The sequence below is a fragment of the Melanotaenia boesemani genome, chromosome 22 (genome assembly GCF_017639745.1).
Source record: "Melanotaenia boesemani isolate fMelBoe1 chromosome 22, fMelBoe1.pri, whole genome shotgun sequence".
NCBI lineage: Eukaryota > Metazoa > Chordata > Actinopteri > Atheriniformes > Melanotaeniidae > Melanotaenia > Melanotaenia boesemani.
Window position 1 is genome coordinate 24,721,623 of NC_055703.1, and position 27,414 is coordinate 24,749,036.

Here is a 27,414-nt window from a genome sequence, read left to right on the forward strand (position 1 = left end):
ATTTGGCCAAAATGTTTAATTAAAGATTAGTTCATGATTGTGGCGAGTAAGCAGCAACTGGCAGTGGTTAGGATGCTGCTGTGAAATTATGAGCATTTCTGCTACAGTCTGTGTGGGATTAAACGGTAAATGGTAAGCTACATGTAGTTTAAGTTTTGAGGCAGTTGTGTTGGATTTGGAGTAGTCAGTTAAGGAAAGTAATTTTTTTGTATCTGAAGCCATCAGGGTTTTATGTTAGGAAATATGTCTGCATTGTCTCACCTCAATTGAGTTTCACCATACGTAGACAGTCATACATAGGCCAGAGTCCAGCAAGAGGAAACATGCCACATGTTGTTTAGACAGTGATACTCTTTTTATTTTCACAGATATGTAGATGTAGAGGTGTAGGCATGTATTTGGCAATGTAAAGTTTTCACACTGAATTAGGCAGTAATGATGATAAATGATTATTTTCCCTGTTTTTTCCTCTGCCCTGCTGTGAAGGCCAAAAAGGACCACTGCCCCTCATCAAGTGAACATACACCTGTCAAAGAGAGGCGTGGTGATGAACCTGATAAAGCCTGCTATCCCCCACCAACACCATCACCATCCGTAGAAGATGAGGAGTCTCTGTTATCCAGCTACAGTGGATCTGATGCAGACTACAAACCATCATCACCATCATCCAGTGAGGATGAGGTCCTTGCACAAGAGTCAGAGTCCTCCTGCCACAGTGCACCTGAGAATCACCACAGTCACTCATCCAGTGAAACTAGTATCTGGAAGGCTAAGGACCAGAAGGCCAAAGGTAAATCAGTTCAAATAGGTATGCAGTCAAAAGGAAAAAGGAAGTTACAAGATGGCAAAAAAAATGGTGAAGATTACTGTTAAAACAAGCAAAAAAAAGGATGGTGCCAGGGCTTGGGACAAAGCTCATTACTGTGTGTACTGTAAAAAGGCTCAATTGAAAATAGCCAGACATCTAGAAAGAAAACATAGTGAGGAACGCGATGTCGCCATTGCTTTTAGTTTCCCAGTTGGCTCCAAAAAAAGGAAGAAATTGTTGGAAGGCCTTCGTAATAAAGGCGACTGGCAACATAATGCCAGTGTCTTAAAAGAAGGAAATGGTGAGATTGTAACATGGAGACAGCCCCCTGGGAAAGCAGACATAGAGAGCTACCTACCATGTCAACACTGTTACGCGATGTTCAAGAGAACTGAACTGTGGAGACACAATAAATCGTGCAGAGGACGGGCAGAGGATAGTCAGAACGGCAAAAGAGCCAGAATACAAAAATCTTCCTCGTCCCTTATTCCAGTCAGAGAATCATCTAGTGGAGTACAAGAGATCATTCATTCCATGCAACAGGATTGTGTAACTTGTCATATCAGGAATGATGAGATGATTTGTGCATATGGAGATGCATTATTTGCTAAAAAGGGCAGAGAACAATCTCAGCACAGATATATTGCACAAAAACTAAGAGAATTGGGACGTTTTATGTTGGCTGCCAAAGACATTGACAAGCATGTCGCAAGTCTTAAAGACATTTGTGATCCAGCCAATTTTAATCTGGCAATTAAAGCAGCCAGGCATTTGTCAAACTATGATGTAAACAAGAATGAATATGGAAAGCCATCTACAGCTGTTAAAATTGGCTTTTCACTCAAAGGAGCAACTGAAACCTGGATAGGCCACTGCTTGATGACGTGTGATGGTAAAGCTGAGAAGAAGGCAAAAAAGTTCAAGGAACTGCTGGATACCTCCTGGTCCACTTACGTGTCGACTAATGCTCACAGCACAATTGAGCAACGCAAGTGGGGCAAAGAAGACAGTGTACCTCTGACAGAGGACATAGTCACCCTCCAGAACTACCTGAGGAAAGCTGAGAACGAGGCAATGGCAGAGTTAAGAGAGCGTGTGAGTACTACAGCGTACAAAAAATTAAGTGAGAGCCTTCTTGCACAAATAATCGTTTTCAATAAGAAACGGGAAGGAGAGGCATCACGTTTAACCCTTGAGACCTATCTTAACACAAACACTGGCCAAATGAACAAAGACATATATGAGACCTTATCTCCCGTGGAAAAACAATTGAGCCAGAGACTGACACATTTGGTGACACGTGGGAAGAGAGGGAGAAAGGTTCCCATCCTACTTCTGGAGCGCACCAAAGCTTCTCTTGACTTCCTCATTAAAAAACGGAGGGAAGTTGGCATACTTGAGGAGAACCCGTTTCTGTTTGCAAGGCTTGGCACAACTACCAATCTTCGTGGGTGTGACTGCCTCAGAAGATTTGCAGAAGAGAGCAAGGCCAAAAACCCAGAACTGCTGAGATCAACAAAATTAAGGAAGCAAGTTGCTACCCTATGTCAGCTTCTCAACCTCGACAGCCAGGAACTCGAGCAAGTTGCTCGATTCATGGGACATGATATCAGGGTCCACTGCGACTATTATCGTCAGACAGATAAAACATTCCAAGTGGCCAAGATTGGCAAACTTCTGTTTGCGATGGAACATGGAGCAGAGTCCCTGAAAGGGAGGACTCTACAAACACTGGACTCTGTTATCAGTGGTATGTAAATAAATATTAATACCATTTTAAAGTCATTACTAGTTTTATCTCTCTGTCATTCTCTGTCATTCTGTCCACTGTGTGCAGCATCTATATCTATCTATCTATCTATCTATCTATCTGCATATTTTCAACTTTCATTTAATGTAATTGTAAAAGCAAGTTTACTAATTTTCTACTGTTAATGTTTCCATAGACAAAGGACATGCAGCCACCCCAATCAAAGGTCTGAACAGTGTCAATGAGAGAAGGACGTCGGATGCAGGAAGACAACAGGAAGCTCATGATGGTATGTAATGAAAATCATAACAAACCAATTTTATTTGAGCATCACATTTCAAGTATAAGACAACTCAGTGCTTTATATAACATTAAAAGCATCTCAGGAAGCATTAAAAAGTACAATAAAAGCAACAAAAGAAATTAACTTAATAAATAAAATGATATAAAGAGAATAAATTAAGTTAAAACAATTACAAGCAGCAAAAGTCTAGATAGGATGTAGTGCAGATTTCACCTTTAGACATGAGTAAAGAAAAGTTTTTAATCTGGATGTAAAAGTGTAGACAGTTGGTGAAAGTTTAATCTCCACTGGAAGATTAATGCTCCTCCTCCATGTTGATTCTGGACGCTGGTCTGGACTGCGGCCCGGACTCTGGGCCAGACTCAGGCCTGACCTGAGTCCTTGGATCTAAGAGTCCTACTAGGTTTACATTCTCTGAAATTTAAAGATGGATTCTGGACTTAGACCATTCTGGGATTGTAGACAATCTGTAGGATTTTAAAATCTTTTCTCTGACTGACTGGAAACCAGTATAAACTGAAAACAAGTGTAAAGGTTTTAAAACTGTTCCTGAACTGTTTGTTCAGGTCCCACCATTAGTGGTTATGTTAGGAATAGGACTGTCAACGCTATAGTGTCAGTGCTTGTGACTGATTTGAAAGCCTTGAAAAATCTTTTTTTCTTTCAAATAAATTATATTGATAAGTTGGACCTAATGTTGACCAGATGTCCAGGTTCTAAGTTATCAGTAAAACACCAACAGGTCCGAGTTTGCAGTGCAACCGCTGGCAACTGAAACAGAACCAGTGCTTTCCATAGTAACAGTAGTAATATGTTTCAGAAGTCAGTAACAGTAATCATATGAGTAATAAAACAATACTTAAAGAAATCCAGAAATTCAGCTACCACCCAAGCTTGAGCATGTTTGGTACGAAAAAAAACTTAACAAATTATTTGCTTGACTGATTTAAGGCTTAAAGCTTTTCTGCACATGTAATTTTTTGTCAGAAAAACTTTGCCATTGTGAGGGATTGTCTATAATATAGACTCTATATGCATATGCATCTTTCTAATGTATGCTCCATCAGATGGAGAACAGCTGTCCATCATAAGCTCATCAGTTTAGAGGCCAAAAAAATACTGCCACAAGACAAAGACACGATGATGATGACTCTGGTAATTCCAGGCAATATTAACACAAGAGCCTTGAAATGGAGCTTGGCCTTTACTTGGTATTAATGTAATTTTTACAGATGGAGAGGTGCCACATTCAGCTGCAGCAAGGTCACCTGTAAAGAGACTATGGCAGACTGCAAGAAGAAGACATTATGAAGATGGTTGTGGTGCTGATGAGGATGATGGGATTAATAACACCATTCAAGGATTTGAAAATGCAGGTAATACTCTGTGACTTGAATCTTCTTTCACTGCATCATTGTTTCTGAGATTTTAGCAATTTCATTAGACTAAAACATCATCTTGCATAGATGGAGAGTTGCAAGAAGACACAAACACAGGGAAACGAAAGATGACTACAGCTAAACAAAAACATGATGACGATGATTTGAGTGATGGTCAAACTGGTCCAGACATTGAAAAAACAGGTAATGCTTTTTTGTCTGAGTTGGATCTCACTGTGTTATTGATATATTTCTGAAATGAAGATGTAAGGACTACAACTCTATCAAAACATATTTTTTATAGATGAAATGGTGTACCAGGAGAGATGTGGAACACCACCTGTTGAGCAAAATGAGCGATCTACCGAGAAACGTGATGATGATGGTTGGGGTAAGTCTGTAACATTGGCATGAGTGAAGTGTTTGAGTTTAGCTTAGTGTTTTTAATTTAAGTCCTTTTTTAGTTTTGTTTACTTTCCAAAATATCAGCAGTCAAATACAAATAAATTTCCTCAAAGCATATTAGGGCTGTAATCAACCAAAGAAATTGTTGGTCGACTGAAGCCCTGAAAATTCAACTAAAAATCGACTCGGGCGTTGGGGGGGGGGGGGGGGGGGGGGGGGGGCAATTATACACAAGAGGCGATTCGGGGAACATTATCTTTATTAAACATCCCAGATCTTGGGTCGAAGTACAGCCTGTGGGCACGGATTAAGGTAAAAGCAAAAAGAGAGAAAAAAAAAAGCTAATTCCAGTAAATAGAAATAAATGTGCACAATAATAAAAGGGAACCATAAAAGTTCGTTCTTTAGCAGCAATAAACTGAAACAAAATAAAGTGCATGCCACAAGGAGGGCTCACTCAGAAGAAAAAAAAAATTAAATAAATGAAATGCCTAAATCCACAAGTATTTCTTCAAACAAACGTGCACAACAATGAAATGCCACTGATATCTGAAACGAAGTAATGTGCACTGCATACAATAAAAAACAAATGGCTACTCACTCAGAGTACAATCAGCGTCCTCTTTCTACAAACTATTCACACTTGTTAGTGTTGTGTGCGAGAAACACAAGCATATCCACGTTCTTTGGAAGAAGACAGCTTCTTGATTTGTTCACAATAAATCCTGCCTTTGAGAAAATGCGTTCAGAAGGCGTGGATGTCGCAGGGATACAGAGCAGTCGCTTTGCTACTTGGGCCAAGCTCGGGTATCTGTCTTGGTTTTTTTCCCACCACCCCAATGGTCCAGAGTCAACTTTAGTTTTGTCCTGAAGATAATGTTTCATCTCTTCTACGCTTCTCCCACCTGGTTCTGAAACTTCCTCCTCATCTCCGCACAACAGCATCGCAATCTCCTTCTCTTTGTCGGTTTTCTGTTTTTTTGACTCGCGCTGCTCCTCACCTCCGGGCTCAGCCGTGGCTGCGCTGCGTGCACTCAGTCGCTCTGCCAGCTGGGCAACTTCGATATAGGCCTCGTCTCGTTTGACATCATCCAGAAAAGACAGCTGCTTAAAACGAGGGTCTACGACTGCAGCTGTAATGTAGACATTTATCATTCGGGTTTCAAACTCCCACCTACTGTCAATTTCTTCGACCAGCTTGCTTTTCATTTTTTTGGTAATGGGACTGTCATTATCTGTGATGGTCAGGTGACGTTTCTTTAAGTTTGCCAGCATGGGTACGGTTGCAGACAGGGACGCGTTGTCCTCTTCAGACAGCAGCTCCGTCAGGGTTGTCATGGGTTTCAGCACATTTTTAATGTCCTCTATCGCATTCCAGTGTGCTGTAGTAAGATCCAGTGTACTGCTGTCACTCTTTTTTGTAAATGTTGGGTCGGACAGCACTGCTGTAATAGGCCAGCGTTGCTCCAGCAGTCGGTCCAACATTGAAAATGTTGAGTTCCAACGAGTGGACACATCCTGGATAAGTTCATGCTGAGGGACATTTTGCTGCTCCTGCTTTTGTTTTAACCCAGTTTTTGCTTTGTGTCCCTTTTTAAAATGCGCTACAAGGTGACGGGCTGCAGCCACGGCGCGACTAATCTGCTCTTGTTTAAGCGCAGCGTTAACGCAGAGCTGCAAAGTATGGCCGGCGCATCTGACGCCCTGCATCTCCAACCATTCATGTGACTCTTTTAGTGTTTGCACACAGAGTGCCATATTAGCCGCGTTGTCACATACGACAGACACTCTCTTTTCTGCTGGAATTTTAAAGGTATCAGCAACTTCAGACAGTCGGGCAGCGATGTTTCTTCCAGTGTGCGCCTCTTCCATTTGTTTTGTCTCAAGCACAAGGCTCTTTGCCTTCCAGTCTTCACTAATGAAATGGGCAGTCACTGTCATATAGGACTCCATTCGAAGAGACGTCCACATGTCCGTGGTTAAGCTCAGTGCTTCGCTGTGTTGTATTAACTGAGAAACTTTCTCTTTGAGTCCCTGGTATTTTGCATTTAGCGCGTTCATGATTGTCATGCGCGCTGGCACGGAATATCCAGGTTCCAAAACTTTTAACAGGTTCTTAAAACCTTGGCCTTCCACGACACCAACGGGCCTCATATCCTGAGCAATAAAATTGACAATTCCCTCTGTGATATCATTTTTGCGTTTGGATGAAAGCGGAGACCTTACATCCAGTGTGGTCTGAGTGTATCTGAGGGATGATGCCGTTGTTGCAGGCGGGTGCACCTGCAGTTATAAGACAAATAAACGATTATTAGACTAAAATATTGAAATATGTGGAATATATTATGTTAATTGCCTTTAATATAGCCCACCGTTTTTAGATGATACGCCATGTTCGTCATCGAGCTGTGATATGCAAACTGTTGTTTGCAAATTTTGCACTCGACCTTTTTCCCTCCATCTATTTTGATAAAATGCTGCCACACTGCCGAAGTCTTTGACATGGTTGAAGGACTCACCAGGATCAAACGCTAAAACAAAAAAACCTCTAAATATTCAACAAACCACCAGACTCTGAGTAGCGTGGACATCCTTCGATCTCCCCCTCCCTGCATGAAATTAACACGTCATAAAATCGACCAATCAGAATTGTGGTTGACTCAAAACATATCAACCAAACAGTCGACCAGTCGACTTTGACTTTACAGCCCTAAAGCATATACACCCAATATATAAGATAATGTATAGTCTAAACCAGGGTTATTCAATTCGGTCCTACGAGGGCAGCAATGCAGCAGGTTTCCCATGTATCCCTGCTTCAACACAACTGCATCAAATTAAATGGATCTAAGTTCTGCACAATGACTAATTCATTTGAGTCAGTGTGTCAAAGCACGGACACATGGAGAACCTGCTGGATTGCGGCCCTCGTAGGACCAAATTGAGTAACCCTGGTCTAAACCTTATGTCAGGGGTGCCCAAGTCCAGTCCTCGAGATCTACTATCCTGGAACTTTTAGAAGCAACCCTTCTCCAATACACCTGAATAAAATGGCCCAATTCCCTCATCCACATGTCATTCAGCTCTGCAGAGGCCTGGTAACAAGCCATTGATTTAATTCAGGTGTGTTGGGGGAGGGATGCATCTAAAAGTTTCAGGATAGTAGATCTTGAGGACTGGACTTGGGCACCCCTGCCTTATGTTGTTACCATCCCTTCCACCAGCCCTCCCTCCAGCTCATCAGCTATCCCACTGATTACAGTGTGTCTGAATTTTTCCATACATTATATATTACAAATGATGGTGTCTTTAAGTTCAGTGTAACAAACGACATATTGTTAAATACAGGGCAAATTATATTGACGGGCTGGAGCTGAGCACTTCCTTAAACTGCACTGTTGCCCCGAACTATACACCACTTGCAACATTAACACTTCCCTTCCTTCTATCCGTACTTTTTTTTAATTTGGATGATAAGGGGCCCGTTTCATAAAGGAGGTTTAACAAACTCTTAGGTGGAATCAGAACTCTGAGTTGAGTCCGAGTTGAGTCGACCTGTCCAGGGCATACCCAGGGCACAGTTATACTTTAATACTAAAGCTTGTGCTTGTACTTTAGTATACATTTTACCTCTTTCTGCCACAAAATACTGATATATCTTAATCCAAGTAGAGAATAAGGTGAAGTCAATGAGTCGTGCTCCCTTTAGCCAAAAGTATGGTTGAGTATTAGTTTAGGAATAGCAAATATACTACAGACCATGTACTTGTTGTGAACTAAAAAATATATCAACTTAATACATATTTGGACTAAATTACAACATTTTTAACTTCATAAAAGTCAACTTAAAGTATACTTCAATAAACTAAACTAAAATATAGACTAGAAGTATATAACTAATACACTGGCAGTAAGTAGATAGTGTACTTGTGGTATACTTGAAAGTGTACTTTTGGAAACTCAAAATAACTTTCGTTAAGAATTTGTAAAACAAATAGAAATACAACTACTGGAACATTAGTGGTAAGCACAAGTACAAAATTCATTCTGTGAAGATCCAGTACTTTTTTATTACTGCTGTGTAGTACAGAGGCTACACTTGACTAAATGGGGTAGTTTTTCCTTCACCTCATTACTGGTAATACTGATAATTTATTACTGTGTTAACATTCATACAATAAAGGTTAGCTACCTCTGTTTAGCAACGTTCAAATCTTACATTTTTAATGAAAGATTAGATTTGTTTTCATATCTTTTCAACATAAATAAACATTCAACTTGACAAATGAGGTGGCCTTCAGGGGATTTTCTAAAGCAGAAAATTTACAACTAATGGCAAATAGTCAACATTATGCATGTAGAATTGTTTAAACAAGGTAAAGTTTTTGAAATTACTAATACATGCCTACATGCCAACATAAAGATTGCTACACTGATTAAACCTGTCTGAGGCCCATGCTTTTATGCATTATTGACCTTGTTGTAAAACTGCATCTATGTTTTCACTATTTGATCAAATGGCTCTGTTTTTTTTTTTAACAGATGAAAAGGATAGAAAAGGGCGTGTTAAGAGACAAAAGGAAAATGTAAACAAACGAAAGCGTCAAGTTGATGATGACTGGGGTGAGTTCATGTTAAAAAGACTTGCAAAAGAGAAGTGCTAAATGCAAAGTGTTATGTATTTTCATTATACTGAGATGCCATGTCTCTCAGATGGAGAGGAGAGACAGACTGCTGACACCAGATCCCCTTTGAAGGGCCGAAAGAAGACTGCAGCTACAAGAGAACGTTATAATCTTGGTAAGATTAAATTTTGTTCAATAGATATGTTTCCTGAGAACAATATAAGTGGAATTGACTGCACAAGACACTAACTTGCATTTGAAAAGACTAGTAGTTAAAGTGGTGTTGCAGAGTGTCTATACTCAGTTGAAACGTAAATTTCTATTGTGTAACAATTTCTGTGACAAGGTTATTAATTAATTAATTAATTAGTGTTACAGTAGCACAATTGTAAATCAAGCCAACTTAAAAAAAACAAACTTCTGATCAACAATGAATATTTGAGGCTCCCCAAATTAAGTCAGTTGTTATATGGACGTAAAGAATATATTTACAGGTTACATATTTTACATTTGGCATTTCAATAAATATTTTATCTGTTGTAAAATAATACATTTAAATTAAAACAATGATAACAGCAATAGATACATAGATTAGACTTTATTAATCTCACAGTGGAGAAATTCACTCGTTACAGAAGCTCTTATTACAGAATAAGGTGAACATGCATCACAACAAGAAGGTGCAATATAAATTATTTTACAAGAAAAGAAGTCTAAGAAAAGCAAAAAATATGTAGTGTTTTTTATATATATATATATATATATATATATATATATATATATATATATATATATATATATATATATATATATATATATATATATATGATTGACAGTGCAAGAAAAACAACCTCACAGACTATATACATATTTACATGGTGATGGTGGGATATGAAGAATATGATGACATTGATAATGGGGGGTATTGCACAGTAAAATATAAAGTATTATGACTATACAGATAAGTTGTACAGTCTGACAGCAGTGGGAATGAAGGACCTGCAGTAGCTCCTTCCTACACTGAGGGTGTCTCAGTCTGCTGCTGAAGGAGCTGCTCAGCCCCTCCACATTGCAGCGGGTGACATGATGGATGTGAGCTTGGCCAACATCCTCCTCTCACCCACCTCCTCCACAGAGTCCAGCGGGCAGCCCAGGACAGAGCTGGCCCTCCTGACCAGCTTGTTCAGTCTCTTCCTGTCCCGGTCAGTGCTGCTCGCTCCCCAGCAGACAACAGCGTAGAGGACAGCAGAGGCTACCACAGAGTCATAAAATGTCCTTAGCAGAGGCCTGCATACTCCAAAGGACCTCAGTCTCCTCAGGAGGTGGAGGCGACTCTGGCCCTTCTTGTACAGAGCGTCTGTGTGGTGTGACCAGTCCAGTTTACTGTTGAGGTGAACACCCAGGTACTTGAAACTGTCCACCCGGTCAATGTCCTTCCCCTGGATGTTCACCGGTGTGTGGGGTAGTGTCCTTCTCCGGAAGTCAATCACCATCTCCTTGGTCTTACTGGTGTTTAAGCACAGGTGGTTGCGCTCACACCAGTCCACAAAGTCCCTGATGACTGACCGGTACTCCAGCTCGTTCCCCTCAGACACACAGCCCACAATGGCTGAGTCGTCAGAGAACTTCTGGAGATGACAGCTGCTGGTGTTGTAGGTGAAGTCCGAGGTGTAGAGGGTGAAGAGGAACGGTGAGCGCACTGTTCCCTGAGGGGCGCCCGTGCTGCAGACTACCACCTCAGACACACAGTTCTGCAGACGCACGCACTGTGGCCGGTTGGTGAGGTAGTCGATGGTCCATGCAGCTAACTTTCCATCCACTCCAGCTCCATCCAGCTTCCCCCGCAGCAGCGCCGGCTGGATGGTGTTGAACGCACTGGAGAAGTCAAAAAACATGACCCTCACGACTCTCCCAGCATCTCCAGGTGAGCCAGCGCCCTGTGCAGTAGGTAGATGACAGCATCATCCACCCCGATGTTTGGCCTGTAGGCAAACTGCAGCGGGTCCATTGCGGTCCACACCACGGAGCGGAGGTGACCGAGGATGAGCCTCTCCATGGTCTTCATCAGGTGGGAGGTCAAGGCGAGGGGTCTGTAATGGTTCGGCTCCTTCGCGTGTGATATCTTAGGAACCGGAACCACATAGGAGGTCTTCCACAGGACAGGGACCTTCTCCAGGCTGAGGCTCAGGTTAAAGATGTACCTGAGCACCTCACAGAGCTGGTCTGCACAGGTCCTGAGCAGCCTGGGGCTGATGCCATCTGGTCCTGCAGCTTTCCTGTTCTTCAGCCGCCTCAGTTCTCTCCTCACCTGGGCCGATGTAAGGGAGAGGGGGGAGGTGGAGGACAGTGGGGGGCTGGTGGTGGAGTCCATTGGTGTGAAGTGGAGATGGGGGGGAAGCTGAAAGTGAAGGTGAAGGGGGAATGGGATGGTAGATGCTGGACTGGGGATGTGTAAAGAATCAAATCTGTTAAAAAACAGATTTAAATCATTGGCCCAGCGCTGGTCTCCATCAGCTGTCCCTCTGGCACCACTCTGTCCAAATCCAGAGATCTCCTTCAGCCCTCTCCACACGTCCCGCGTGTTATTCTGCTCCAGCCGCTCCTCCAGCTTCTTCCTGTAGCTGTCCTTGGCCCGCCTGATCTTGTACTGGAGTTCATGGTGAACTCTCCTCTGCTCCTCTCTGTCCCCTGAAATGAAAGCCCTCTTCTTCTGGTTCAGCAGGACTTTAAGCTCAGGGGTCACCCAGGGTTTGTTGTTGGAGAAACACCGCACCCTCCGGGTTGGCACAGTGTTCTCCACACAGAAGCTGATGTAGTCCGTGATGCAGTGGGTCAGGCCATCAATGTCCTCTCCATGAGAGCTGCAGAGTGTCTCCCAGTCTGTGGTTTGGAAACAGTCTCTCAGTCTCTCATTGGCCTCATTGGTCCACACTTTCACAGACTTCTTCTGTGCCAGCTGTCTTCTCACCCTGGGTGTGTATTCAGGGAGCAGATGTACGAGGTTGTGATCAGAGCGTCCAAGCGGGGGGAGGGGGGTGGAGGTGTATGCGTCCTTCACATTAGCATACAGTAGGTCCAGCGTCAGGAGGGACTGCGGGTGGCGAGTCTGCATCTGAGTCACTGCGCTGTGGAGCAGCTCACAAGCAGCTGCTGCATCGGCCGAGGGAGGGATGTACACATTAAACAGTATAATACGGCCGCATGCCCACAGCGAGTAACTCAATGTCCCTGGTGCAGAGTTGTTCCTTTACACAGACGTGCGCCGGGTTGCACCATCTCTCGTTGACATACACCGCGAGTCCCCTGCCTTTCCTCTTACCACTCTCCGCCGCACTCCTATCCGCGCGCGAAAGTTTGAATCCATCCAGGGAAACCACAGAGTCTGGAATAAGTCCATTCAGCCACGTCTCCGTTAAACACATGAGGCTACATTCCCTGAACTCCTGCGGTAGCCTGGTCAGCGCCGCAAGCTCGTCGGTCTTGTTGGAGAGGGAACGAACGTTTCCCATAATCAGAGGGTAAATATGGCCTGTACCTCGGTTTCCTCTCCTGGAGCTTTCTTCCTGCTCTGCAGCCTCTTCTTTTTCTCCGTATCTCTGCGGGAATCTCCGGCTTCTCTGCATAGAGAAGAGCAGTGCCGCTCAGAGCTAACAGCTGGTCCCTGGTGTAAACAATGGCGCCGTGGCTGAAACCAAAGGTGTCCCCCACCGAAGTCTGGAAAAGTGCCAAAAGAAGCAGAAGTCCAAATAGAAAAGTAATAAACGTAGGCTTCCCATGTGCAGAATTGCACCTGATACTGACTACTATAAAGAAAAAAAGAAAACCACATCTAAAAACCATAGAAAACGCTAAAAAAAGGAAAAGAGGAGGCAGAGCTGCCGTAACACGCAGCTGCTCGCACAGCGCCATTTCGCTTTTTTTTTTTTTTTTTTTTTTCTTCCAAATGAGGAGATGGTGTATTATATTTGATAATAATCACCTCATATGTCCACTCTAATACCACCTCAGATTTTCAGGCTTTGACTGTAGCATCTAAACATAAATGTCAACATTGATAGTGGGTTATTGGCAAAGAGATCTGTCGCAGGTCCTCAGAATCAGACTCTGATACAGATCTCTCCTTTGGATCAAGAATAGCGAAAATGCATCTTAGATTAATGTCTCAAACGGCCTTTGTGATCAAGTAAACAAATTAACATTTTAATATACAACTAGTTTCCAGAACCAACAACATCAGCTCAGTGTTAATTAAAAAGACATAACTTACTGGATACACTAAAGATGATGGAAATAGACCAAAGGGTGGTGTTTTTGTTTATTTTATTTGACTTGTTCAGTTACAAAATTACCTGCACTACAGTTACAGAGTGAATGCTGCTGTTTATACAGCTGATGAGCTAATTCTCCATCTGATCTGGCAAGTTATCTGTCCTGATCATTCTGTCTGTCAGTGCGGTCTATTCTTCTTTCTTTTTTTTTTTTTTTTTTTGTGGTCTGATTTAATGAAGCGGAGCATACTTAATATTTAACTATTTATTTGTTAACCGTCAATAATATTTGGTGCACCTGTTGTATTCTGATCTTTATCTGATTGGTTGAGGAGACATAATTACTTTGATACATTTAATATTTGCAATTGAGACATCTTTTGATTCTCCTCACAATAAAATCAGCCACTCTGAAACTGACAGTTCTCACTGCTGCAGCTTCTTCCTGCGACATCTTAAAATCGTCTCATCTCATTATGGATTCTAGGTAGAAACGGGCCTTAATGTTATGAAAAATACAATAGAAAGACAAATGCATAGAACTAGACCTTTAGGTATTTATCAATGTACAGAAAAATATTTTCAAACTATTCAGGTCAGTCACCCGGAGTGATACATCTAACCATCTAAAACAAATTGGCCTCTTTAAACTTTTTATTTTAGATGTTTACATTGTAACAAACATATGAATCAGAAAACTTTATTGATCTCCAGGGAGAAATTCTTATGTTGCAGCTGCACCTATTCAAATAGCAATGAAAAGAGATAGGAATATAAAAATAATAAAACTAACTAAAGCTAACTAACATAAAAAGATAAATATGTGCAGCTGAGTTTGAGTTAAAATAATAAAAAAGAACAAATTAAAAAATACGTAAGCATGTTACTGTTATCAGTCAATCGAGGCAGGGTTCAGGGTTCAGGTAAAAAAAAAAAACTTCAATAAGGTCGCACTTTATCAGCTCAATGTCTAATAAACACCTTTTGGTTTTTGTTTTGTAGATGTTCCAGAAATGGAAGTCAAGAAACAAGGTAAGAGACCCTGGACTGACAAGGAGAGGACTGCAGTAAAACGACAACTTGCCAAGTTCATCGCACTGAAGAAGGTTCCAGCAAAGGAAGACTGCATGATGTGTATTTGCAAAGAGTCTCCAGTCCTGAGAACACGGTCGTGGAAAGACGTGAAATATTTTGTCTACAATGAAATTGTTAAAATCAAGAAAAAGCTTGCATTTTGAATTAAAAGAGGACAACAGAGGGAGGAAACTGAGATGATAGGTGCTAAAAGATAAGGGAGAGAGTAAGAGGGTGATTATTCCCGTGTTTTAAGGGGTTTGTTATGCCTGTTCATTTGTTAGGAGGCCTACATCACAGCAAATCTTTTATGTAGCAGTTTGCGTTGAGTAGGAACTGACACATGCAGTTTTTTTTTAAGTTTTTGGAAAATTTCTCAGGAAACACCTGGCTGTTCTATATTGTTCAAATCAAAAGCTGCATTTTGAATAGTTGCAATATGTTTATATCTTCTGCACTTTGCACAACAGTCTTGTTACTGGCGTTTTTGGTTGCCAAGACTAAGTTATAAATCTAATGTCCACCAGTTGTTATTGTTATTTATGGATTGAGTCTGCCATGTTTGTGTTTAACACTGTGGAACAGGAATAGCTTTCAGAAAAAGAAGCATGCACTTCTGAAGTTCACTTGATTAATTACTAAATGTATGCGCAACCACAAAAGGTCACAATCATATTACATCTTAATCAAATGTGATCAACAAATTTCCAGTTTTAACTGGCAGCTCAGCTATCAGTTAGGACTACTATTCTAATTCTTTTTTACATAGAAAAAAGCCACAGAATTGATATGACTTAAAAAGAAGTTGTTTTGAAAATTGACAATAGGCTTAACTGATACCATAATGTCTTAAGAAAATCATTATATGCTTTACCTTTTGACAGCTAAACTGGTAATTCAAATTCTTCTTTATACTGAAATAACCAATTTGCTCTTTAATAAATACTATTTTCATTAAACAAAACTGCCCTGTTATTTGTAATTCCATCCTTTACAAATGTAATATATGTCAATACAGATTTCAATTATTAATATTCAGTAAAAAAAGCATTCTAGTTCATTTTAAATCATAAAAAACCCAAAGCCATTGACTGGTCCTCACATAACCTGTTGAAAACTTTTTTTTTAAATGTTGGTGTTTAATGTAATCTAAGGCAGTGTTTGGGAGAAGGGTGCCACCCTGTGTCCATAAATGGTATTTTTGTGTTCCTAATTTAAACAGAAAGGGTGGTCCTCGCTATGTGGACCTTTTCACTCGGTCCTCACTGTGCAGTAAGTGCAGGAATGTGTGTGTGTGTGTGTGTGTGTGTGTGTGTGTGTGTGTGTGTGTGTGTGTGTGTGCTGGTGTGGGAGGGGGGGTCTATTGGGACACTTTGAAAGAGACAAAGGAGGGTCCAGAGATTAAGAAAACAGTTTGGTGACCATTCGTCCATGTGTGTTTGCCTCATAGATAGATAGATAGATAAATAGATAGGCAGGCAGGCAGGCAGGCAGGCAGGCAGGCAGGCAGGCAGGCAGGCAGACAGACAGACATTGTTACTTTGGTGCTCTCTAACAACGGCTAATCCAGCATCTGTCTTTCATCCTGTTTATTCTCTGAGATATCTCCAGGCAATAAAAATCACTCTGATATTGACTCTTGTCTTATCTCTGGCTCTGTCAGTACCGCTTTGTTTAATACGTGCTAAATGCGTTTGGGATAAGTAACGCCTTTAAAGGACCATAGAAAAAGACAGCAGACCTGTACACAATGTTGTAGTAATTACCTGTAGGCAGTCATCGCTGCACCTGAGGCCACTGGATCCACTCACAGATAAAAACATGTTGACGTCTGGAAGAAGTTTGGCCTCTGACGACCACCGTCCATACACAGCTGTGCTTGACATTTGTTTTAATTTGTATGCCCATCTTTACCACTGGATGTTGGTACTTTTTACACACTGTACCTTAAATCAACCCTAACATGGGAGATCCTGCCAAGCGCTACACAGCGGTTATCAACTTTTTAAGCTAACCCAGGTTTGCAGGATATGATGGCAGTTTTGTAAAATGTGTTGTAAAAAGCCAAACAAACCATCCCTGACTGCTGACCACAGGACCAACACTGGATGGGGGGTTAGGGTTAGTCAGCACGATCACTGCAGTCTTCACAGCTTTAAAATCACACAACACATGATTTGCAACTGGATATGATTCATTTTTGGCTTAATGTGGCACGACAGATGTTTTTTTATGTTCAATTAGAAGTATTTTCAGCTGGCAAATTTTCTTATTTTACCTCCAATTTGTCAAAAAGCCAAATGTTTTTATTCATTTATTTTCTAAATGATGGTTGGCAAACAGCTTCGTGGTGCATGATTCAGTCATAATATTAAAACCATGAACAGTTGTTATTGTGCAGTATTCCTAACACCTGCATCCTGGGATTCCTTTAAGACTCGCCACCTATTAAAACATTGGAGCTCTTTTGGGATGATGAAGACTGCCGGTGTAAGGTGTTTCCGATCCATGGAATCATATCTGATGCGGAAGATTAGACCACGTCTGGAACTAGCTGTCCTGTGTCGGAAAAGCTGTTTTATTAACACACACAGCTGCTTGTTTTGTGGGAAAAGATGATGGTTTGGTTTAAATATGCTCTTTCACAGCATCTGATTGGTGGAATTCATCAAGTTCGAAGGAGGTTTTTTCTTTATCATGTCTTCTCTCCATCTTTATCTGTTTTCATTTCTCTCCATCTTAAGTCTCCCCATCCCTCCCTATTTTATTTATTTGCTTGCCCCACATCTTTCTTCCTTTTCTTCCCCATCCTTTCTCCTCCCCTCTGTCTCATCCATCAATCCATTCATCCATCTCTTCTGATCGGCCCTCAGCTCCACCGAGAGACGGAGTTACAATCAGGGTTATTTGTCTCCCTTACCTGCCTGCCATCTCCCTCTCTCCATCTCTCCCTCTCTCTTCTCCTTATTATCCCTCACTCTTTAATCTTGCCCCACCTCTCCTAACCCCCCCTTCAAAACATCCATCACTCTCCTCCTGATGGGGTCCAGGGCCTCGGAGACTCATAGGTTTGCTTCAAACCACCTCCTTCTCCTCCTATATTATCAAACTCCCCTCCATCCATCCCATTCCTTTTTTCTAGTTTTCCGTTCTTCCATTCTTCTCCACCTTATTTTGTTCAGTTTAAATCAACAACCTCCACCTTTCTCTCCTCCTCCATTATCATTCTGATCTTATGCTTCTTCCCTCCCTTTTGCTTTTAAAGCATGTTTGTTTACACTTCACACTTATTTTTCTCATCCTTTTAGACTGTTTTTGTCTTTATTATTGTCCTCCTCCTTCCTTCATCTCTCCCTTCATCTTCCTCTTTTTATTTTATTCTCCCATCCCACGTTTATCCTCTTCCATTCATTCATGTTTGTCTTTCATTTCATTTAAAGTTTCATTTTCCTTTCTATGTCATCTCTTTTCTTCCTCCCACTTTTTCTTTATTCTTATTCTTTTTTCCTTCTCCTGTTTTCTGTTTAATATCTTATTTCTCATCATATATTTTTTTATCCTCTTGTCTCTGACTCTGTGTGCCTCCTCCTCCCTATTCTCCTTTCATTTACTCCTTTAACCATATTGGCTTTTACCACTTTTATCCTTCTCTTGTTTATTTAACCATCAGTCCTTCCTGTCATCTTTTTTACTCCACCATTCCCATCCCTCCTCCTTTCTGTCCCCTTCTTCCTCTGTTTCTTCCCTCCCTCCTCAGCTGAATCCAAAGGGAATGATGAACAGAGGTTATTGAACAGAAGAAATAAGGAAATAAAAAGGAGCAGAAATCCACCCAGAACAAAACACATTTCTCATTTTCTTCCCATAAAAGTTATGAATTTTTTATGTTTCAATCTTCAGCTTTAATGAAATAGTTTTTTAGATGCGACACATCATACATTTTCATAACAGGCATTTGGGCTGACATTTTCAGTATGTTGTTTCATACGGTGAGCTGTGCATACATAATAGATTCATGAGCACCTGAGTGTGTGTGTGTGTGTGTGTGCAGGTTGGCATTTACTCGTCGTCCATTCATGTGTCCAGGATGTATATCTATATTTGGCTAATGCCCCATTTTGTTTTTCCTTCCAGTGTTTTGAACAGGACTCCAGTTCATCTCATCCATGAGATCATCCTGGTTGACGACTTCAGTGATGACGGTGAGATGCAGCTGCACACACACTCATGCAACTACAAAGACACACACTCCAGGTCTCTTCCAGGTCAGAGATAACAGAGATGAGACCTACATAACAGGTCAGAGGAGGGATGTGTCCACAGCAGCTGGGTCCATAGTCTGAGGATTAGTGCAGAAAAAACACTCCATTGTGGGCTGAACAGAAGGATCACAAGCTGTCTGAATAAAATCTGGTGCAGCTGTGTTCAGTCCATCACAGACGAAAAGTCCAGCTGAAAGTTGCTTGAGGGACTTAAAGAAATAATCATGGCGGGACTGTGATTGTTCTTAATAAGGCTGCTTAAATGAAAGCCTTAATTTTTAATTTGAATCATTTATTTACTTTTACCAGGTTTGTTTACATCCACCCAATTTTAGTGACTAAAGTCTTTAAAGTTTAATCAAAGTAATATTTAAAGCTGAACTGAAATGAAAATTATGTGGTTGTGAGTTATACCAGACGGGTTGTTAAACCTCCAGTGAAAGATGAAGATTTACCTGAAAACAAAAGTCAACAATTGTTCTGAGAAGGCCAAAATCAGCAAGATTTTTTATCCTGTATCTAAAAGGTTTTTATGTACATAAACCCAATATATTTGCTGTCAAAAAGTAATGAAAAGCAAACCGCTGCAGCAAAGTCCTTCAATATGGACTTTAATCAAAAAGTTTGTTAATCAATCCTAACCTGTTACAATCATTCACCTTCCCGCAGCCCTAAAAACTGACGTGGTCGGCTTCATCTGGATATTAATTCTTTTTAAGTATTTGGCACAATGAAGCACCAAATCCATGTTATATGGTGGAGGGAAGTGAAAGTTCAATATACCCCGATCGCCCCCCATAAAAGAAGAAGAAAAAAAAAATCCTGCAAATCAAATTTCCTTTAAGTAAATTAATGAAAGTGTTATTATAACAAGCTTCAGAACAGCCCTTTACATGAAACATAAAAATTACATTTTAATGTTATTCCTCTTATCCTGGAGAAAATGTGTCTAATCCCATAAATCCAAGTTATTTAAAAGCTAAATATTAGGATTTTTTCTGTAAAAATAATTTAAAACATTCTCATTTGTTGCGAGGGATAAAAGGAAGCTTAACAATCTGTCTCTCTAAATCAACAATGTTTGGTCAAGCTTTTCTCCTTTCAAAATGGGATTTACGTGACGGAATAACATCAGTGCACCGTGCAGCTCTTTCCTACTTCCTGGTTCCTTAACCAATCACAAGCGACTCCCCATGGTTGCCAAACAACAGCAGCTTCGAGGAGATTCTGGTCCACCATCCGGGGGCTCAGGAGGGGAAAGCAGTGCTCCGTCAACACTGTGTACAGTGGGGATGGGGGGGGCCTCGACTTGGGACGTTGTGAGGCGATGGAGAGAATACTTCAAAGACCTTCTCAATCCCACCAACACGTCTTCCGAAGAGGAAGCAGAGTCTGGGATAGCTGGTGCTGGCGCTTCCATCTCTGGGGCTGAGGCTGCTGAGGTGGTTAAAAAGCTCCTCAGTGGCAAGGCCCTGGGGGTGGATGAGGTCCGCCCAGAGTTCCTTAGGGCTCTAGATGCTGTAGGGCTGTCTTGGCTGACACGACTGGACTGGCAGACTGGGGTGGTGGTCCATGAGTTGGCTCGGGCATCTGGTTAGGATGCCTCCTGGACGCCTCCCTGGTGAAGTGTTTTGGGCACGTCCAATCGGAAAGAGGCCCCGAGGAAGACCCAGGACACGCTGGACGGACTACATCTCTTGGCTGGCCTGGGAACACCTCGGGATCCCTCCGGATGAGCTGGTGAATGTGGCCGAAGAGTGAAGTTTGGGTTTCCCTACTGAGGCAGCTATCCCCACGACCGACTCCGGATAAGCAGCAGAAAATGGATGGATGGATGGATGGATGGATGGATGGATGGATGGATGTTGGCAAAAAGAGCAGCAGCCTGCAGATATGGAAGCTACTAAAAGAAGCGGACCAGGAATAGTTTCAGAAGGAGGATCAATATTGGAGAATCTTTTGAAAGGTGGAGAAGTCTGAGACCAAATTAATTTTAAGACAGATGTAGAGCTGGCAACGTTTCTCCTCAACAAGTAAGCACCGGAATTTTGATTAAATTAACCTAAAAGTTTATCTTGATTATAGTCTAATTCATTTCTCGGCACTCATTAAATTAATTTGTGTGACTAATAATAATAATGCTCTCTGTGTTTTTCTCTTTCGGCTGCATTTCTGATTTAAAACACTAGGTGTCAATGCTATTTATGTCACCTTTAATTTAGGGTAACATATACAAAGATGTATATTTGTCTTTTTTACTGAGGACTTTAGTTAAACTTAGTTCACCTTCTCCCATACGAGCAAAGCTTCATAACTGCCGCTTCTAAAAGGAAATCCAGAGGCGTGGATCAACCGGGGAGGCCCGGGTTTGTGGAGCCGACATGCATCAGAGGAATCAGGATTTTTGACTGGAGTATAAATCTGCTGTTACTTTTAACAGCCTGTTTCACTTCATTGTATGGATCACAATGAGATTGTGGCCAAAAGACAGATTTGGACCAAATGCTTGTGGTTGAACTGCGGTTGAACTGCAGGTCTGGATGGATCGGCTCAGGGAGTACTGCCTTGCAGGTTCTAGAGGTGTCCGTGCTTACACTTATGGCTTCATTTAAATCAGGTGTGTATATACCTGATTTTAAAACCAACAGGAAAGGTTTGGACCACCCTGCTCTATCAATGTGGTTGTTGTTTGTGTGAGTTCTAAGTATATTTACTATATGTCCCTCACACAGTAATAATGTGCTTCAAGTATTACTGAACCTGTTGGCATCACTCCCTAAAATGCCCTAAAATGAGCTGCTCTGATGAACTGAGGTGTAACTTTATGGTAGAAAAAGGAGACGTTGTGAAGTCTTTCTTTGGTATTCTGACTAAACTGTGTAACGGACATTTCATTCAGAGCTCAGAAAATGTGTCAGCCTGTGAAAAAGAGGCATAATAGGCTTTCTTTTAAAGTTAATATTCTCATTACATTTAAAACTCCTTCGGAGGGTGTTATTAATACTGGGATCAAAATTACCGCCATATGCAGCCATCATTTCAGTGCTTTAACAAGTTGCAGTGAAGTTAATTAGATCCAGGTTGCTTCATTTACCCAAAATGACTCATATTTATTAAGAGGGAAGTATATTATTTGTATGCGAAAACCGCATTATAACTACAGTTCAGGAGTTATTCAGTAAAGTAGAAGTCAAAATGATCACAACATGTAGCACTGAAGTAGATCAATGTTTCCTGATAAGATTAGGACTTAATCCCACATAAATGTAAAGTGTCATATTGCAACAATGAGATATTATTCCCAAACCAGTGGGATTCTCTTCTTTTCCCTCCACTGCTGCAGGAGAAACAGCACCCCTCCATATCTGCTGCACTAGCTTTAAAAGTGTCCTAATTATTGTGACTGTAATTTGTATTTCGTGGCCAGTGAATATGGCAGTCAGAAGGCAACAGAAAATGCAGTGACAGCGTACCATGAAAAAGTAGAAACTCTACAAAGTAGATTTGTTCCAGGAGCTTTTCCAAGTTCACTGATTCAAACTTTATTGGAGAAATGTAACTTTTGTGTTTGTTTTCAGGCTTCATTAGCACGACAAACCAAGTAGCCACTACTTTGTATTCATCATTCACACGGAGAGGTTTGGCTTATTGATGGGTGTCAGATTTGAGTTATTTAAGCTCAAGTTAAAATTCAGTCAGATGTCACAAATAAACTTCAGGGATTTTAAATTCATCCTGTAAAACCTACGGTGGCCCTGAAGTGTCACAGCAATACAAAGTCACAACACGAATGCAAAAGCTGCAATGGAAGTTAGACTTAATAAGCAAAACACTGATGGTAAATAATGTTTATTATTTTTGGTAAGCGCTATCATAAACGTTGTTAACTGTGATATGTAAATAAAGAGTTACTCTATGTTTGGGGTAGTAATGTGGAATTAAATAGACGCTGCATTGACTGTCTGAGCCCTTGCTGTGATTTAGCTTGGAAGTGTTTATAATGGAATACTTCAGATATGGAAAACTGTGAATGTGAAGAAAGCAGACTTTTACTAAATTATTTATGGTGACCAGACGTCCTCTCTTACTCGGACATGTCCTCTTTTTGAGAGCTAAAAGATAAGTCTAATAAGACGAACTGAAGGTTCGTGTTTTGGACTGATAGCTTTGATGGCTTGGAGGAAAAGTTGTAAAGGAGTTTTAGATCAGAGTGTCTAGTATCTAGGACAGCTAGAAAATCCAGAAACCTAACTGCAAATTCACAGATGAACTACAGAAAAAAAAAAAAAAGTCTAACTTCCGTTGTGGTTTTTGTATTCATGTTGTGACTTTGTATTGCTGTGACACTTCAGGGCCACCGTAAAAACCCCATCATTACTTAGTTTGTTCTCAGAAATGGTTCTACATCGTCGAGTGTGTGTAATAACTCATATTGTTCAAAGCTGTTTTTAAACACTTTTCTTTAGTTTAAAGCTGAATAATGTGAGTTTTTATGTGCAAATTAGAGAATTATTGTAACGATATTTAGCATGCATCATTAATAAACCCATTCCAATCATTTCTATGTCTAAATGTTTAGGTTTCCCTCAAGCAGCAACTAAATTAAACTGATGTGTTTCCAGCATGAATCAGAGCAAGTTTCAGTGAAAGAAGTCCAGATGTTTCAGTTAGAAACCAGAACAAGTTATCTCTCCCCTGCAGAACATTTCCGACCCTTAAGTAATTCAACATAGTTTTAAAGGCATCAGACTGACTTCCTATCCCCTACACATCCCACTTCACCATTCACAGGATGCATTGTATGGATCACCCGCTGAAGGAATGTCAGGAGGGTCCATCTCTTTTCTTGTCAGCGAGCCCCTTTGGCTCCGTCAGATCCCGTCAAGCAATTTTTTCTCCTGCTGGTTCAGCTTTTTAAATCATCATCAGGTGTTACAGGTTCACTCTGATTGGCTGTTTATTGTAATAAATCATCAAAGCTTCAATGCTTCATAAAGGAAAATATGTACAAAATAACCATGATGCCCATGTTTTTGGCAAATCCTAACCCATTATAAAATGTTAGATATTAAAACTGAACTAATAATGAATGATCTTTATTACTTTATGACATTTAATTACTTCCCATCTACACATGTTGTGCAGGTGCAGTTTGAGCCGCCTTCTTTGCAGTCAGATGTCCTGTTTGTGGTGCATTTTTGCAGATGGAGTTGACATGCATGAATTCAGATTCAGAAAACTTTGGTTTGGGGCTATTAATGTGCAGCAATCTTGTCTTCACACAATGTTCCCCAAATTCCCAATTAGCCACATGCCAGAGTCTTCAATTAAACATCTCAGACAATCAAGAAACATTACCACAGGGGGAGGGAATTAATCATGATTCAAGGTGCTGAAAGGAAGCTGTTTAAGATGTTTGCTGCAACAGCAGAAGAAAGAAAACATTTCAGATGTGGCTACGTTGGCCAGAGGGCAGTGAATGCACCGGGCGAGCTGTGGTGGCGGTGATTAATGACAGTTTTTGCTTTACAAATCACCGGATTCTTCCAGATTAGTGAGCCACAATAACACCCAGCAAAGAGACCTTTCGTTACTGCTGGTTTTTCTAGTCAGTTTGGTGTGTGAGGTTCTTAAGATTGATGATTATATAGGAATAGGACGTTAGTCAATAGTAGCAATAAATAAATTTAATGGTATTTATGTCATAGTTTATAAATAAAGCTGACACTGACATTTACTCCTAGAATGGGTTTGTACTTGAAGGATTACGCAGATAAACTGTGAAAACTGGAAACAGAAGCATAAAACTTGGCATTTCAGAGAGCAAAATACAAACGTATTCAGGTAGGATAAAACACTTAACACAACATGCATTATGCAGCATCTGGCTCATTTCTATCGGCTGATGATTCCACACCATCATTTCTCACATTTCTCATCTCTTCAGTCACCAACCTGACAGCCAGTCAGGATGGATGGAGCCATGAACACAGCTACAGAAGTGAGAATTCAAGTGATGGAGGTTAAATAGTGCCACATTTAGACTGTGGAGGAATTATCAAGACAGATGAGGCAGCAGTTCAGATGCAATCAGCAGTAAAGACTGATGTGACCAAGTAAACAGCCAAAGACAGAATAAACAAGGATGCAAATGAGGATAAACTGTCATAAGGATTCAATGTATGCACTTCCTTGCAACTGAATGTGCACACCACCACTAAGAAAAGGAAATCAAGTTTGTTTCAATTGCAAATAATCCTCACAATAGCAGAAACGTAATGATAGTTCAAAACTTCTCAAACATTTCAGGCATATTAGAGACTTTTTTAGATAATAGTCAAATGAATGGTATCATCTCAGATTGTGTGTATAGGCATTGTTGAACACTTGGTTTTTTTCCTCAAAGGTCATAATAGGATCCTTTCCATAGTTTGTGCCGGCCTTTTAGTCATTTGATGGTCATTTTTGGTGCAGTATGTGTCTCACAACAGGCTGGTCTTACAAGAATGTGATTCAGTCGCTGAGCTCAGCATCCTCACGGCTCTGCTGGTCCCTCATTTCCTGCTCTGTAGGAGCTTGTTTATGTTTCACCATATATTCACAGTCATGCCTTAAAAAGACAATCCACATTTACACTAGTGATTTGACAAACAGGCTTTATATGAATAAATAAATAATAGAAACAGAATAAATAAACATACTTTTTATATTTCTATGAGGAAAAAAAATCTTGACTGACATTTTTGTGTATACTGGAAGTTCAGAGTTTGTCATCTGTGTGCTTTGGTGATCACAATATGTTATCTCCTATGTTTCCATGGCAACAGGAGATGCTCTACAACATTGTTGCTGATGCAAACCATTCCAACCTTGTTAGCACCAGTAAAAACCTGAACTTTTACACCCAGCTTAAAAAGAAAACTAGAAGCATCAGAATCTGCGAAGGGATCCGTCCATCTCTTTGTACAAACCCCGTTAACCCCCTCTTGACAAGACCCCATTGTACAGGGGGCAGCATTAGGTTCGTGCTGTACAGGGGATGTTTGCACACATTAGGAAGCAGTAATCCGAACATGTAGCAGAGCAACATGACGGGGAGAAACTCAGCTAGAATACTCTACCAAGCACTGGCATGCAAACCAAAAACAGTTCAAAACCCAAGCAATTATTCGGGAATGTAAGAATACATGAGAACATCACTTGTGCTCATTTCTCCACTTCAAGCAAACAACACAAACAAAGTGTCATATCAAAGATGTCTGTGCATCGGAGGGCTCGACGCGCAGCATAGATGTAATTTTTTGGCAGTGGTTATACTACTTTTTATTTCTATTTTTTATTTTAAATATTCTGCTGGTCGGACTTAAATAAATTAGTGTTTAAATTTTTTTTGTGTTTGAGTTTGTTTTATATTTTCCACAACACTGTAATTAAATAATAAAGATATTAATAGGAGAATTTTGAAGAATGCTCTTTTACTAAAGTAACTAAAAAATTACTTTTAATACTAACATATTACTTTTTGGTGTAAGTAATGAAGTAACTGAGTTACTTTTTGAATGAAGTAACTGTAACTAGTTACTTTTTTCAGTAACTAGCACAACCCTGGTAGTGATTATGTCTGACACGTTGCACTTTGAATGTTGTCATGTCAGCATTTGAATGTTGTTGTCAGCTGCAAATAAAATGCCTGCAAGGGATAAATAGCTTTCTGAATCTGAATCCATGGCGATGAAGGACGTTTTGTAGTGAAGTATTCACTCTTCCTATCATATACTATGTTGGGCTTCACTTCCTTCTGGATCCTCATGGTGTTTCTAAGGTGAATTGGGGGCCATCCCTCCTCCATTGTCCTGACTCTGATCACTGCAGCAGTCCAGACTGGACTACTGCAACACACTTCTCATTGGGATCCTAGCAAGAGCCTGGAGAGTCTCCAGTACATCAAAAACTCTACAGCTAGGGTCCTGATGAGCATGCACAAACATGGCCATATTATCCCTATCCTCCACTCACTCTGCTGGCTTCTTGTCTTTGCCAAGTTTCCCTCCTCACATATCAATGTATCCATGGATATGCTCCCCCACCTCAAAGAACTCCTCACCTCACAAAACACAACACATTCCCTGTTTGACTGCCCCTCTTGGAAATCTTTTATTTTTAGATATCTTTTAAAAATGTTTACTTTTAAAAAAGTAATTTTTCTTTTTCTTTCTTCTGTAGCTCTTTAAAATCTTGCCAAATAAAGGGCAGGAATAAATCCAATGTTTTATAGAGGTGTCCATCATCACCATCAGCTGATGAGATAATTACCTGCATAACATCTCTATTAAAACTTCTAAATTTGAAGAAATGGGGAGTAATGTGTTTTTCTTTTAGGAGGAGATAACCTTTTACAGTTTCTACTGTGTTCCAGATGAACTTACTCTGTCTTGTATCTGACTCTTCTGTAGTAATCTCACGTCTCAACTTTCTTTTGAGACCAAGATTCTACATACAGCCTTTGTAGTTGTGAAGATATACTTTCTTTATTTTGGGT

General features: G+C 40.6%; 2 protein-coding genes across 2 annotated transcripts in view; both read left to right on the forward strand.

Moving 5' to 3' along the window:
• galnt14 (UDP-N-acetyl-alpha-D-galactosamine:polypeptide N-acetylgalactosaminyltransferase 14 (GalNAc-T14)) overlaps window positions 1-27,414 on the forward strand; it is a 242,583-nt gene that overhangs the window by 151,602 nt on the left and 63,567 nt on the right. The window contains exon 4 of the mRNA XM_041975516.1: window positions 18,748-18,815. Within this exon, the coding sequence (XP_041831450.1) occupies window positions 18,748-18,815 (68 nt within the window). The remainder of the gene's footprint in view (window positions 1-18,747; window positions 18,816-27,414) is intronic.
• LOC121633452 lies at window positions 691-9,429 on the forward strand. Its single transcript, XM_041975494.1, has 4 exons — window positions 691-2,558; window positions 2,755-2,847; window positions 4,095-4,238; window positions 9,344-9,429. The coding sequence occupies exons 1-4, from the start codon at window positions 842-844 to the stop codon at window positions 9,382-9,384; spliced, it is 1,995 nt and encodes a 664-aa protein (XP_041831428.1). The 5' UTR covers window positions 691-841; the 3' UTR covers window positions 9,385-9,429.